At 33.6% G+C, this 13,530-nt stretch overlaps 1 protein-coding gene and 1 pseudogene across 1 annotated transcript; both read left to right on the top strand.

Moving 5' to 3' along the window:
- On the top strand, positions 1,414 to 5,662 carry LOC107611756 (annotated as a pseudogene).
- On the top strand, positions 1,901 to 4,880 carry LOC110266137 (serine/threonine-protein phosphatase 7 long form homolog). The gene is made up of 3 exons (XM_021110143.1): positions 1,901 to 2,414; positions 2,870 to 3,612; positions 3,700 to 4,880. The coding sequence occupies exons 2-3, from the start codon at positions 3,056 to 3,058 to the stop codon at positions 3,842 to 3,844; spliced, it is 702 nt and encodes a 233-aa protein (XP_020965802.1). The 5' UTR covers positions 1,901 to 2,414; positions 2,870 to 3,055; the 3' UTR covers positions 3,845 to 4,880.

Below are 13,530 nucleotides of genomic sequence, written 5' to 3'. Positions count from 1 at the left end.
TAACTTGATTAATTAAAATTACTTATAATATTTATTTTGCAACTTTAATTTCCAATACTTTTAAAATTAAATAAAATATGAAATTTAAAATTATCATATTTTTTAATAATTTTTTATTTAAAAATAATTTTAAATAATATAATCTAAATGACTTCTTAATTTATTATAATCTATTTTAATATAAAAACTTGACAAACATAAACTATGCTAATCTCAGCTCATTTTTAATCAAAATTAATTTTATGCAACTTCTTATTTATAAACTTCAATCTAAACACATATTTAGTAGTAATAAATTCTTTTTTACAATTTTAGTTTTCTTTTGACATTTATTATTATTATTTTTTTGGACAGGATCTTTTGTCATTTATAAACTTTATCTTTATTCAATAATACAATCAAAAAACCCAAACCTTAGTGTAAGCCCAATTATTTACTAAATTGTTGCTGGGCCATAAAAAAAAATCCAAAATCATAATCATCTTCATTAACGCATGAGTTGAGATTATGTAATTAATTATCTTATATAGTACTCTCTGGCACACTGCAGAATTGTCTAGGACTTTACCAACAACATAAACACGTGTTGTTTTTTTCTTATGACACATAATTTCAGCACCAACTGAAAAAATTTCTTTTCAGCACCATAGTATTGGCCGGTTGAAGTTTGAAAATGACAAATATAGGTGAAGATACCCATCATTATTACCTATATAAATATATATTTTTAAAAATTATATAATATAATTTTTTATTTAATATTTCAAAAAATTTAAAGGAATCATGTATTGTTTTGACCTCATATACTACCATACTACACCATAACCATATCTTATATCTTATCTATTTTATTCTAATGGTGATTTTTGTTTTCATGAGAGATTATCTCACATTATACTCCACCCATGCATGAAGGAAGGTAAGGTAAGGTAATGGGACCACTCCAAAAGGAAAAATAACCAAGTTCATTTCTAATTATTTGCAGTAATAATGCCAATCATCTTATGCGTATTGTACTGATGTACACAAAAATGTATCTATTTAATATTTTATAACCCAAATCAGTCACAAGAATTTTAGAATCGGACATTTTAGTCTCTAAAAAAAATTAATACACAAATCAATTTCTAAGGTTTTACTCCAACAGATAAATTAGTCGTTCATTTTCTGATAAAATAATTATGCAGATCAGTCCCAAAGATTTTGAAAACGGACATTTTAGTCCCTACAAAAAACTAATGTACAAATCAATCCGTATTTTTGTCCAAAAAATACAAAAAATATAGTACAATATTATTTTGTAATTAATAATAATTATTTTATTTTATTTTATTTTTGGACGGAGGACTATTATGTCTAATAGAGAAAAACGTTGGAGATTGATTTGTACATTAGTTTTTCTTGGGTAGTAAAATGCCCGTTTTTAAAATGTTTGGGACTGATCTGGTAATTACTCTGCCGTAAAATAAACTGGGGATTGATTTGTCTGTCAGAGTAAAACTTTGGGAATTGATCTATCATCTATGTATTAGTTGTTTTTGAGGACTAAAATGTCCGATTCTAAAATTTTTTGAGACTAATTTAGGTAATTACAGGTAGCGAAGCTTGACGTTGAGCTGAGTGTGGAAGAGAGGAACCTGTTCTCTGTTGGGTACAAGAACGTGGTGGGTTCAAGAAGGGCTTCATGGAGGATCCCGTCAAAGATAGAGCATAAGGAAGAGTTAAGGGGCAATGAGGTAAATGCAAAGCGGATAAGGGAATACATGTACAAGGTGGAGTTGGAGTTTTCCAAAATTTGCAGTAACATTATGATTGTCTTAGATGAGCATCTTATTCCATCCACTAATGTTGCTGAGTCCACTGTTTTTTACTATAAAATGTAATGTAATGTCTTCTTTTTTGGGGCAATTTACATAAATAAATAAAGTGGGAGAATTATTTACGTAAATGTGCAAATCTGTTTGTTGTTACAATTTTGTGCAAAAATGAATTTTATGTAAACCGTGGCAACCCACCACGGTTTCAAAACAAACATAAACCGTGGGAGGTCACCACGGATTAGGAAGAAATTGGTTTACATGTAAACCGTGGGAGGTCACCACGGTTTACGTAGGAAAATGGGTGTGCATAAACCGTGGAGAGTCACCATGGTTTATGAGGAATCAACTTTGAATGTAAAACCCGGTAACCCACCGCGGTTTACGTGTATCTATATATATATGTAATCCGCTGAAGGCTGGGACGGATTCATTTGCAACCTTTGGAAAAAAAGTTGGATTCATTGTGGTAGAGAGAGTTTGGGAAAAGGTTTGGAGGTAGTGAAGGAGAAGTGGGTGGTGGGGCCAATGGAGGATGAGGATCGATTGTACCGACTAAATGGCATCGCTCACGTGGCAGGAAATATCGACGAAGAGGTTAGTAACTGTTATTGTTATTGTTATTGTAATTAAATTTAATTCTAATATAGCAATTGATATGTTAGTAGGAATATTGCTAGTAAATTTTTTATTTTATTACGTTTATTTGTTTTCTGATTCTGATTAATATTATTTACATAAATATTAATGATATTATCGGTATTGTAAGTAATGCATAATTTGTTATGCTTATTTATCTTCTTAGTGTGTTTTTTAGTATTTTTGCACAATATTTTGTTATCATTATTGTATTTTATTCAAAGGTTTTATTCATGAATTTAAATTGTTAATTTGTTGTTGTGAGTGCACAGTTTTGTTAGCTTCAGTATTTAATAGAGGATAAGAGAATCCATGAATTTAATGTGCACAGTTATCTTAGCACCAGTATTATGTATGTTGTTGTTTGTAATCGTTGTATGTTAATGGATTTATTTATTACGAACGTTTTGCAGCCTAGTAGGGTTATTACAGCTGTTAGGCGGCAGCAGAATATGCCCTTACATGACCGGATTATACCCTATCTGGAGACTGCGGGGTTGTATCATCTTGCTAGGCTAAACAGTCAGTGGTTCTGAGTTGATGAGTCTCTGCTTAGCGCATTTATTGAGCGTTGGCGTCCGGAGACGCACACGTTCCATATGCCGTTTGGTGAGTGCACCATTACTCTACAGGATGTTGCGTATCAGCTGGGTTTGCCGATTGATGGTGCACCCGTTAGTGGGTGCTTGACTGAGTTTGAGAATCTGATGGAACACGGTAGACCAGCATGGGTGTGGTTCCGGGAGTTGTTCGGGGAGTTACCTCCGCAGAGTAAAGTGAAGCAGATGACAATGTGCTACACCTGGTTCCACGAGAGGTTCCGTGTTCTCCCTGCAGATGCTACTGATGAGACCGTTCGTGTATACGCACGGGCTTATATCCTGATGCTGTTGTCGTCTCAGCTGTTTGCGGACAAGAATGCAAACAGGGTACACCTTCGCTGGTTGCCTTATTTGGCATCATTGGATGACTTGGGCAGATATAGCTGGGGATCCGCTGCACTAGCCTGGTTGTATAGATGTCTTTGTCGTGGTACAAACAGGAACGTCGTTAACTTGGCTGGGCCGCTACACCTACTACAGTCTTGGATTTTCTGGAGGTTTCCCACTCTGAGGCCCACTGGTTTTGACCGGTTTGGTTTTCCGCTTGCTTCTAGGTATGGTTTAAAAATATGCGTTCATAAATTGTAAAAATTGCTACTGTGTTATGGTTTGTTTTGACATCATTTAAATTTAAATTGTAGGTGGGCGGAGTTTGTTCCGAGGAACGATGCAGGGGCACAGAGATTAGTTTCCGCACGCCTTGCACTTGATCGGTTGCCGTGTGGCGCACAGGTTCCTATCCCCAAATGTAGCATTTCAGGATCCGAGGCCGATTGTGTTGACTGAGGAGGCGCGTCACAGAGGGTCGTCCCAGGCACCTCCTAGAGTTCATGTTTATGACAGACCAGATAACAGACGAGTTGATAGGCGTCGCCGTATTGGGACCCGGACCACCGATCGCGAGTGGAGGGAGTTTGCCGACCGATTGGAGCAGGACGTTCCTGGAGCTGAGGCTGGGGATCCAGTGGACTACCGTGTTCCTCGACGTAGAGGCAGACGGCCACCTACGCGGCCTGACCGTCGAGGTGGGCCTGATGGAGGACCATCCGAGCAGGGGGGCGGCACTGGTCACGTCGCCGCTGAGGATGTAGTTGGATCAGCATCAGCCATGGATCAGCCGACGTTCGACGTGGGTTCTAGCTCACAGATGTTTGGGAACGTGAGCCCATATGGTTTTGCCGAGTTTACGACCGCGACTGTTGGGGTGGACATTGCTGATCCCGTTACTGAGTCCGAGTTTTATAGAGACATAGCTGACATGCTTAGGGATGATGATCAGACCCATTATAGGCCACAGATGCCTGAGGAGCATGGCCAGTTTGGTGCTCAGCAGCCAGGCAGTGACGATGTTCAGGCTCAGTTGGCAGTTGACCTGAACGAGCCAGCAGTTTCGCCGTCCGACCCATGGTTTGCTTTAGGAGGTACACCGGCCTCCGCTTTCAGCGCAGCTCCCGCACACCCCACAGCACCAGCGCCAGATCAGCGACCTAGGCGGGTTAGACGTCCTACTTTGTGTGGCACCGGAGGGCACTTGCTTGGCCAGTTCGATGACGATGACAGTGACACCATTGAGGATTCTGATTAGTTATGCTATATGTTCCTGTCCAGTACTTTGTTTCTTTATTTATGTATTGATCATGGTAGTTATGTTATGTGTTGATCATGTTAGTTAAGTTATGTATTGATCTTGGTAGTTACGTTATGTATTCAGCATGCTAATTACTTTATGTAATGTGCATGATTGTTAGTGTTTATGTATTTCAGACTTACTGTTAAATAATATTTATCTTTTGACTATGTAGTGACTGCCTGATTCAGAGTATTTCATGTGTTCATGTATGGTTTATATAATGCACATTGTCAGAATGATCTCTTCTTGGTAGTGTTCATGTACGTTTTTTTACTCTACATAAACCGTGGTGACTCCCCACGGTTTATGCACAACCATTTTCCTTCGTAAACCGTGGTGACCTCCCACGGTTTACATGTAAAGCAATTTCTTCCTAAACCGTGGTGACCTCCCACGGTTTATGTTTGTTTTGAAACCGTGGTGGGTTGCCACGGTTTACATAAAACTCAATTTTGCACAAAATCGTAACAACAAACAGATTTGTACATTTACGTAAATAATTCTCCCACTTTATTTATTTATGTAAATTGCCCTCTTTTTTGTGTGTGTAAAATTTTTTGGCTAGTTTTCGTGTATGTTTGCTTTATTAGTTTGTGATATCAATCCATGCCTCTAGAATTGACTCTGTCAGAAGTGAAAATATTTTATTTTATGTGGGAACCACTCTTTAGAGGAGCTACCAAAGTAAATCACTTTACATCAAAATTAAAATTTTAACTAAATTGGTTCTGTCAAAATTTCTACTTAAGCAGAATTGTTTGTGGTGGAGTAGTTTCTTAAGTTGTTATGTTTTGTTATGTGTTAGATTATGGCAATTTATGTACTGTTTTTGAGTTTTAGATTTGATGCAGGAAAGGAGACTACTATCGGTATTTACCGGAATTTAAAGATGGTGATGAGAAAAAAAGGTGGCAGATCAGTCACTTAAAGCATATGAGGTATTCTATTCACTTAATTAGATTAAATTGAAGAAAATCATCTCCTTTTAAGAAAGAAAAGTAAAAATGGGAATGGCTCATTGAAGTTGAAGCCAAGTGAGACCAGAGGAAAGAACATCCAATACAGAGATATTAAGCATGTGCATGCCACTAATTTCCCTTAGCATATGATAATTATATATATCCTAAATTAAAATTGGTTGCATTAATTTGAAATAGCTGCGGTGGCTTATGGTCATGGAGAACCCTTTGTGGTGGAACAAGTTATTGTTCATCATCCTCAGAAAATGGAGGTTCGGATCAAGATCCGATTCTCTATACTTCAATATGTCATACCGATCTAGCATGTTGGAAAGCTGAGGTACATATCAATATATGTTATAATCTCTTGTTATTAATTAATGAATTAATAAAAGTTATATGGTCTACATGTAATTTTCTCATATTGGTTTTATTTTTTATTTCCCCTTTCTTCTCTGTTCTGTACCAAATTAAAGAATGATGCTCAGCGCGCTTTTCCTTGGATTTTGGCCATGAAGCTTCCGGGTAAGAAGGGTTCTCTTTATTACTTATGACCATAAAATGAGTTAAATCCTAAAGTAATTCCTGAGATTCACAAAATGCACCGATTTAATCCTTAATTTTCTAATTACACTAATTAAATCCTCTAAATTGAAAAAAAATGCATCAACGTAGTCTTTCTCATATTTTCCGGTGATATTTCTTACCAGCGGGAGTAACGAATAAGTGCCACGCTGGAGTGTGTAACAGTTGGTTGGTTGAGGTGGCAAATGAAAGTTTAAATCCCAATTTAGTCCTTGATCCCTTTTTAAACCCTAACTTAGAAATAAGGCAGCACTTTTTCGTCCTCATAATATTTTTATTCTTCTTCTTCCCTGCTCATTCTCCTACCTATTGCTTTGCTGGTCGGATGATGGTTGGACGTGCCTCTGCTCTGACTTGGCCTTCTTGTGGTTGATCGCGTAGAACTTCCCTCTCCTTCATCTGCACGTCCAAGGCAGTGGGAGGCACATTTGCAAAATGTTCATAGTCAAGAAGATAAGCAGTAACCTCCGTGAACCCTGTTTTTCCCACCCAAACTGAGCGCTTCAGACCTGGTTGACCAAGAGCTTTACCAACAAAACCTTTCAGATTGTTTAGGGCAAAAGGCTCCTCATTAGTTGATTTCACAATTGTTGCATTCTCACCACGGCTATTCAGGAAATAGTAAGCACCTCCAAGTCCACTATGAACAGGAATTGGATCTGCCCCATCTTAATTGTCTTCACAATGTCTTTGACCATATCTTTCATCCTATTAAGGTGATTTAACTGACCCAATATCTCAATAATCCCACTCTTGTCCTTTTGCTGTATATCGCGTCCGGTAGGTGACAAGTACGGTGTGGATGAGCTCCTATGAATAAGATTCCTTGTGAGAAGAATTGGCGAATCTTTCCATATAACACTAAAGTCGTTCTTTAAGACCAAATCCCCAAATGTTAGTGAGCTTTGTTCAGTAGGCACATTAAGGGCAACCTGCGAAGGGAAAGGGAAAAAAAAGAATTGCGAAGAAATTATTATTATTTACCACATGATGATGAAGAAGAAGCAATGGGTAACAGGATGAGCAGGGAAGAAGAAGATGATGATTATGAGAACGAAGAAGTGCTGCGAGTTAGGGTTTAAAAAGGAATCAGGGACTAAATTGAGGTTTAAACTTTCATTTGACACCTCGACCAACCATTACATACTCCAGCGTCCACGTCACTTCCGCTGGTAAGAAATATCACCGAAAAATATGAGGGGGAATTTTTTCAATATGGAGGACTTAATTAGAGCAATTGGGAAGTTAGAGACTAAATCGGTGCATTTTGTGAATTTCAGGGACCACTTTGGAGTTTAACTCCCGTAAAATAGATAGTATTCTCTTATTTAGTATTATATCTATAAAGTTCGGACACTTTATAAGTTATCGTGTTTGCGTGTCGGACATATTTTGGACACGATACTCACCGACACTCGTCCGACATGCGTGTTTGATGTGTCCAACCGTGTCTTAATAAAAAATAAAAAAATCTTTTTCGGACACATTTGGACACACTTAAATACCATCACGTATCAGCGTGTCTAGCTTTATTCTTAAGATATATTCATGAAATAAATTTAGAAATAGTATATGTTATCAATAATAATATTATAACAAAATTATAATAAAAAATGTTAATACAAAAATAAAAATTAAAATAGAAAAGAAAATACTAAAAAAGATAAAAAAAATTAAAATATCTGAAATGGCTTAAAACAAATAAAAAATTCTTACAGAAAAAAAAATATTAAAATTAATAATAACCAACAAACATAAATGCATGTTAAGTAAATACAAAAAAGTTACAATTTCTTGTTTCAAGTGAATAAATTTTTAGGATGTAAAATTATGTTTGTTTTTAGAGAAAAAAATTATTAAACATAAAAAAATAGTATTAAAAGAGTTTAATTTAATTTTTTGATACAATAGTTAAGAGAATTACTCTAATTATTCTGTTTACACCCAAATTTTTAAAAAAACTAAAATTTAATTCATCAAAATTTTAAAAAAATAATTATAAAGTTTAGAGATTTTTATACCTCTTAGTTTTAAAACTCTAACTTGTAAACTTACTAAAATAAAATGAGTCAAATCATTGTTAGGCCTAAAACAATAAAAATAAAATAAAACAAAATAAACATAAAATAATATTAATAAGGTAATGTATATTTAATTCAACTTGTTTAATTAGATCTTTTAATGCAACTTAAAAATAATAAAATATTTGATTTTTCATAATTATTATTCACTATTTTGATTAATTCTTGATACGTATTTTAATCAAATGATTTTATCCTATTTATAAAATCTTTTATTTTTTAGATGTTATTCTTATGATTGGACTAGTTGACCAATGACTGTTTTCATTTGTCCAATAGAACTTTTGTTAAAAAAAAAATGAATTTGAGCTTGAAAGAGACACATGGGCGTCTATCTCTTTGCTAGCGGCTCTCAATTTCAGACTTTTATGGAAATTAAATAACAAAATTAAAACAATATTTACTCAAATAAAACCGAATATCTTTTATTAAAAAAAAGAAATATTATACACATTCATATAGCTCAATAAATGTACATTGAAAATAACGAAATACAATTGTGTTAGATAGATACATGATATGATGATATACTAGCCTAAGAATAACTGAAACTGTCATTGATTATAATTATATATGAAGAGATGTTTTTGGTGATTGAAATAAATTAAATAAAAAAAATAAAATAAAAGATCTGCTTAAATAAAGGATAATCCGTTTAAAATTATTTTTAAACTCTTTTTAAGGTGAAGAAAGTTTTACATGAGAAAGTTGTAACTTTATCGCCATTTTTGTTATTGTATCTGCCATCGTGTTTACATCTCTCATAATCAAACGAAAGTTAACACGCCAATTTCAATGCATGATATCTCTTATTTTGAGCACCAATGGATCAATAAACCCAAAACTATCTTGGTGATTAGTGATTAAATGCTTCTGCACAATCCGTCTCACAAATAACATCTCGTTGACCCACATTCCAAGCTAAGTGATATCCTCTCCAAATAGCAAACAATTTTCCTTAAAAAAATACTATTACTCTCAATCATTTCCAAACACCCTTTTTGCTAACTCTCATTACAATCTCTAATAACACAAGCAAAAACAACACTATCACCCGAATCAAGATAACTAGCATCACAATTAATCTTGAAAGTACCAATGGATGGAGGATTCCAAAAACCATTTAGAGTAGAGGGAAGGAACATACGTTGTAATTCAAAAATATTTCTAAACTCTTTTTCTGAAGTTAATGCCAGACAAATCACTTTTTCCGGAGGCCAAGTTTTATGAGTATTAAAGATGTCATTATTCCTTACTCGTCATATCCACCAAAGTCTCGAAAAGAACTTGAACGGATGCTTTCTGCTATTATATAAGAACCAGTTCTTCAAATCTAAATGGTGACAAGAAATATTCAACATATGCCATACAAGCTGAGCTTTTGGGTAATCCAAATACAATGTAAAACTGATTCCTGACTAGAAAGACATCTTGGGCACCTATCCGAGGACAATATCCCTCTTCTAACCCAAACCAATACGAACCTACTTCCGGACCTGTTTGCACATTTGGATTGTAAGAGAATATTACCTTTCAGATTTTAAGATAAATGAGAATAAAGAGTATCCAAATGCTATCTACAAACCGATCAAATATCCTGTATCCGGATATTCGAATCAGAAATGTGAACATAATACATTTCGTTAGATAACTGTCCTCTCTTCCAACTAGAAAACAAAAAATTCTGGTTCAAATCTTCAATACACAAAGCAAATCCATCTTTTAACACTTTCCAAGTCTTTCAAAGACTCCTCCAAATGGAAAAACCTTTGTTCTTAGGACAACTAAAACAGTTATATAGAGATGATCGGTATTTGGCATCCAACAATTGGACTGATAATTTATTTAACTACTAGAAAAAAGTCTAAATAAGCTTTTCAAGAGAAATATTTACACAATAAAAATCTCTAATCCCCCAATTTTTATATTTTTTTAGAATAACCAATATTTTTCGACTAATTAAAAATAGATGAAGAGGTTTAATTTCAATGATGGAGTTTTATCATAAAAAGCTGTAAATATCGTTCTTAACTGTCAGATTAATTATTTAAATGGATGTAATTTTTTATGATATTTGATATATATTATATTTGTTGCAAGACAAACTCTTATATAATAACAGCAGTGATTGGATCCAGAATTTTATCATTAGCATGGTCGATAGTACAAATAGATTAGATTGGTGGCCTTATTGTTATGATCTTCGGTCTTCTCACTCTGTATATTTCACATTTTCTTGCTATCGTGCTGGGACTCATTAACAACATTTTTGGTAAGTACAAACAAAACTGATATATATAGTAGCTAAAATATGGTTTTACATTTATAAGTAGATCTTTTTCAATTTGTAGATGCATTTTGAGAAAATATAGATGATCTTATGTGTTTTTTTTTTGGTTATTTTTGTTAATTGCAATCACATATTCACAACATAATATTAAAAATAACACATGCAATTTAAAAATGTATATTTAATTCAGTATTTTCTTATGATAGATTTAATTATATAGGTGTAATTTAAGGTGTTTATTTTAGTTGTACATGAATTAAAACAACGTCTATCTTGAGGACAATTACAAAAAGATTTCAGGTGTTCTAAATTTGATGTTAGTATAAATCTTCCTATGATTAAATAGTTTATTGGGAGCCATTTAGATAGAGATATCAAAAACGTTTTTTTTAAGATTATTTTTAAAACATTAAAATTTAACACATATAATCAATTAAATTGTGTTATTTTTATTAAAATTAGACGAAGCAAATCAGTTTAGCCAAAAAATTAATAAATTAAATTTTGAATTGGTATAAATTAATATTTTTTTATAAAAAATAACTACAATATTCCTATTATAAAAAATAACTAAAAAAAAAAAGTTTTAGACGTCTTTGTCAGAATGACTCCCTAGTTTATTTAATGATTAACAAGAATAATGATGTTTTGTTGTTGTAGGTGTATTTAACAAATTTTATTTCTTTTAAAGTCAAAATTGTTACAAAATTATTGAAAAAAAATTAATAGATTCTCGCATAAAATAGAGTAATATTACTTATGTATAAAGTAATTAAGTATTATGATTTCATATTTCATTATAAAATATTTTAAACAATATAAAACTATAAATTGTTTTGAAAAATAGAAACTAACTTATGATAGCAAATATAATACATTGAAAATTAAATATTTTGATATGTTATAATTAATTTGAAGGAGAAAAAAATTTCATTTTTTGTAGGATAACACAGTATACAAATTTTTATGGAACTGCAATAGGGTATATAATTGTGACCGCCATTAGTATGATGTTAGTTTAGTTAACCCTCACGTTTATTTTTAAAATTTTGAAATTGATTTCATTTGGTCAATGTGTACGTGTATGTATATATACAGCAATAGATTTTGAACGATAATTATATAAAGAAAGTTCATTTCAATGATTTTAATATTGATGTACCGTAGCAATGAGTGGTAAATCGAATGGTAAGTCGAAGTAATTTGACATATTTTTTCCTTAATAGATTTTCAAATATTTATGGATAAAAATTGGAAGGTTGATGAGCTTTATTTTTCTTTTTTTTTTTCAAAGATAGTAGGTTATATTTCATTAATTATTGAAAAATGAAATATAAAGATGTCTAAAAGCAGGACAACATAATGAAAGGTGGAGATTTTCCAAAAATACTACACTGAAGGTATTCATCCAACGGTGCAAGGTCGAAAAACGAAAAAAATCTTAAAGAAGAAAGAATGATAAATCAAATTGAATGCAACTAAGAGCTTGCCTCATGGAGATGACGACCTAAACTGGGAGTTCTTTGGATTTCACGGAGCAACTTGACAGAGCTTGCTAGAATGACAGACGGCATTGAAGTAGAACCTTCAAAAATCAACTGGTTGCGAGCTTTCCAGCAGTTCCAGCAAATGATGGCAAGCAATTGAGGATTACGGTCATCATTCTTCAACAGGTTAAGCATCTCTGTTGATGCAATCCACCATGTCCAAAAGTCATTAGGACTCTGAGGGGGAAGACAGTCACGAAGATAACTCTGAGACCATACATCTTTAATTCTAGAGCAATCGATCAAACAATGAGTGACTGTTTCGGTGGCTTCATGACAGCAGGGGCATATTGGTGATATAGATGGGATGCGGTGATGAATCTGAGCAAGCACCGGGAGCCGGCCATGGAGAGCTTTCCAGATAAATAGCTTAATTTTGTGAGGCAAGTTCAACTTCCATAGATCAATCCGCGGCTTTTTCTGTTGCATATAATTAGGGCAAAGCTCAGAGGCGGATGGTAAAATAAATAGCCAATTCTGTAACCTGAAGCTGTATCATATTGTTTGGATTTGTTCAAATTCCATTGCAATTTGTCCCTACTCTGCTGAATTTTAACTGACAAAATCATGTTTGCAACGTCTTGGGAAAATAATTCTTGAATAAGATTCTGATTCCAATTCCTATCTTCAGTAATTAGATCTTTAACTCTTGGAACCAACTTAGCAATAGCTTGTCTATTTGGCATGTCAGAAATCATTAAAGGATACGGAGGAGGCAGCCAAGGATCCTCAAAGGTTCGGATATTCTCTCCAGTACCCACAGCCCAATTAAGACATTTTTCAACAATCTTTCGGCCTTCCAGTATACTCCTCCATCCCCAAGAAGGTAAGACTCCAATTTCTGCCGTTATAGCATTACCATTGTTAAAGTATTTACCTCTTAGGATTTTGGATAATAAGGAAGTAGGCTGTGTTATAAGTCGCCAAAACTGTTTGCCTAAAAGCGCCAGATTTTGGATTCTGAGATCTTTAAATCCAAGGCCTCCTTTTCGTGGGCGAGTCATAATGTCCCAGCTAATCCAAGTCATCCGCCTTTTAGAACTTTTTTGTCCCCACCAGAACTGAGAAAGTAGAGAATGAATTTCTGAGATTAAACCATCAGGCAACTTGAAGCAAGACAATGTATAAATAGGAATAGCTTCTCCCACTGCCTTAAGCAATACGTGTCTACCACCTGAATAAATATAATTTAATTAAAAGAAAATTCATGTATTGTCTTGTTATTAAAATTGCTTGAATCTTAGCATAACTTTTCAAAAATTATAATTATAAAAAAAATAATTATATTCAAGAGTGATTAAATTTTTTTTGCTTTAGTTGACAGGACAATCACAAAGACAAATTGCATACATGTTTCCCATGGAAAAAATCCATATCATG

The sequence above is a fragment of the Arachis ipaensis genome, chromosome B08 (assembly GCF_000816755.2).
Source record: "Arachis ipaensis cultivar K30076 chromosome B08, Araip1.1, whole genome shotgun sequence".
Classification (NCBI taxonomy): domain Eukaryota; kingdom Viridiplantae; phylum Streptophyta; class Magnoliopsida; order Fabales; family Fabaceae; genus Arachis; species Arachis ipaensis.
The sequence above is the reverse complement of the archived record's forward strand: the minus strand, read 5'-3'. Positions and strand labels throughout refer to the sequence as shown.

What these genes read in the sequence shown, in the direction of transcription:
- LOC110266137 (XM_021110143.1), top strand. Translation starts at nt 3,056, where the DNA reads ATGCCGTTTGGTGAGTGCACCATTACTCTACAGGATGTTGCGTATCAG. An exon ending in GGTTTTCCGCTTGCTTCTAG is followed by an intron (nt 3,613 to 3,699) that starts GTATGGTTTAAA and finishes TTTAAATTGTAG; the next exon opens with GTGGGCGGAGTTTGTTCCGA.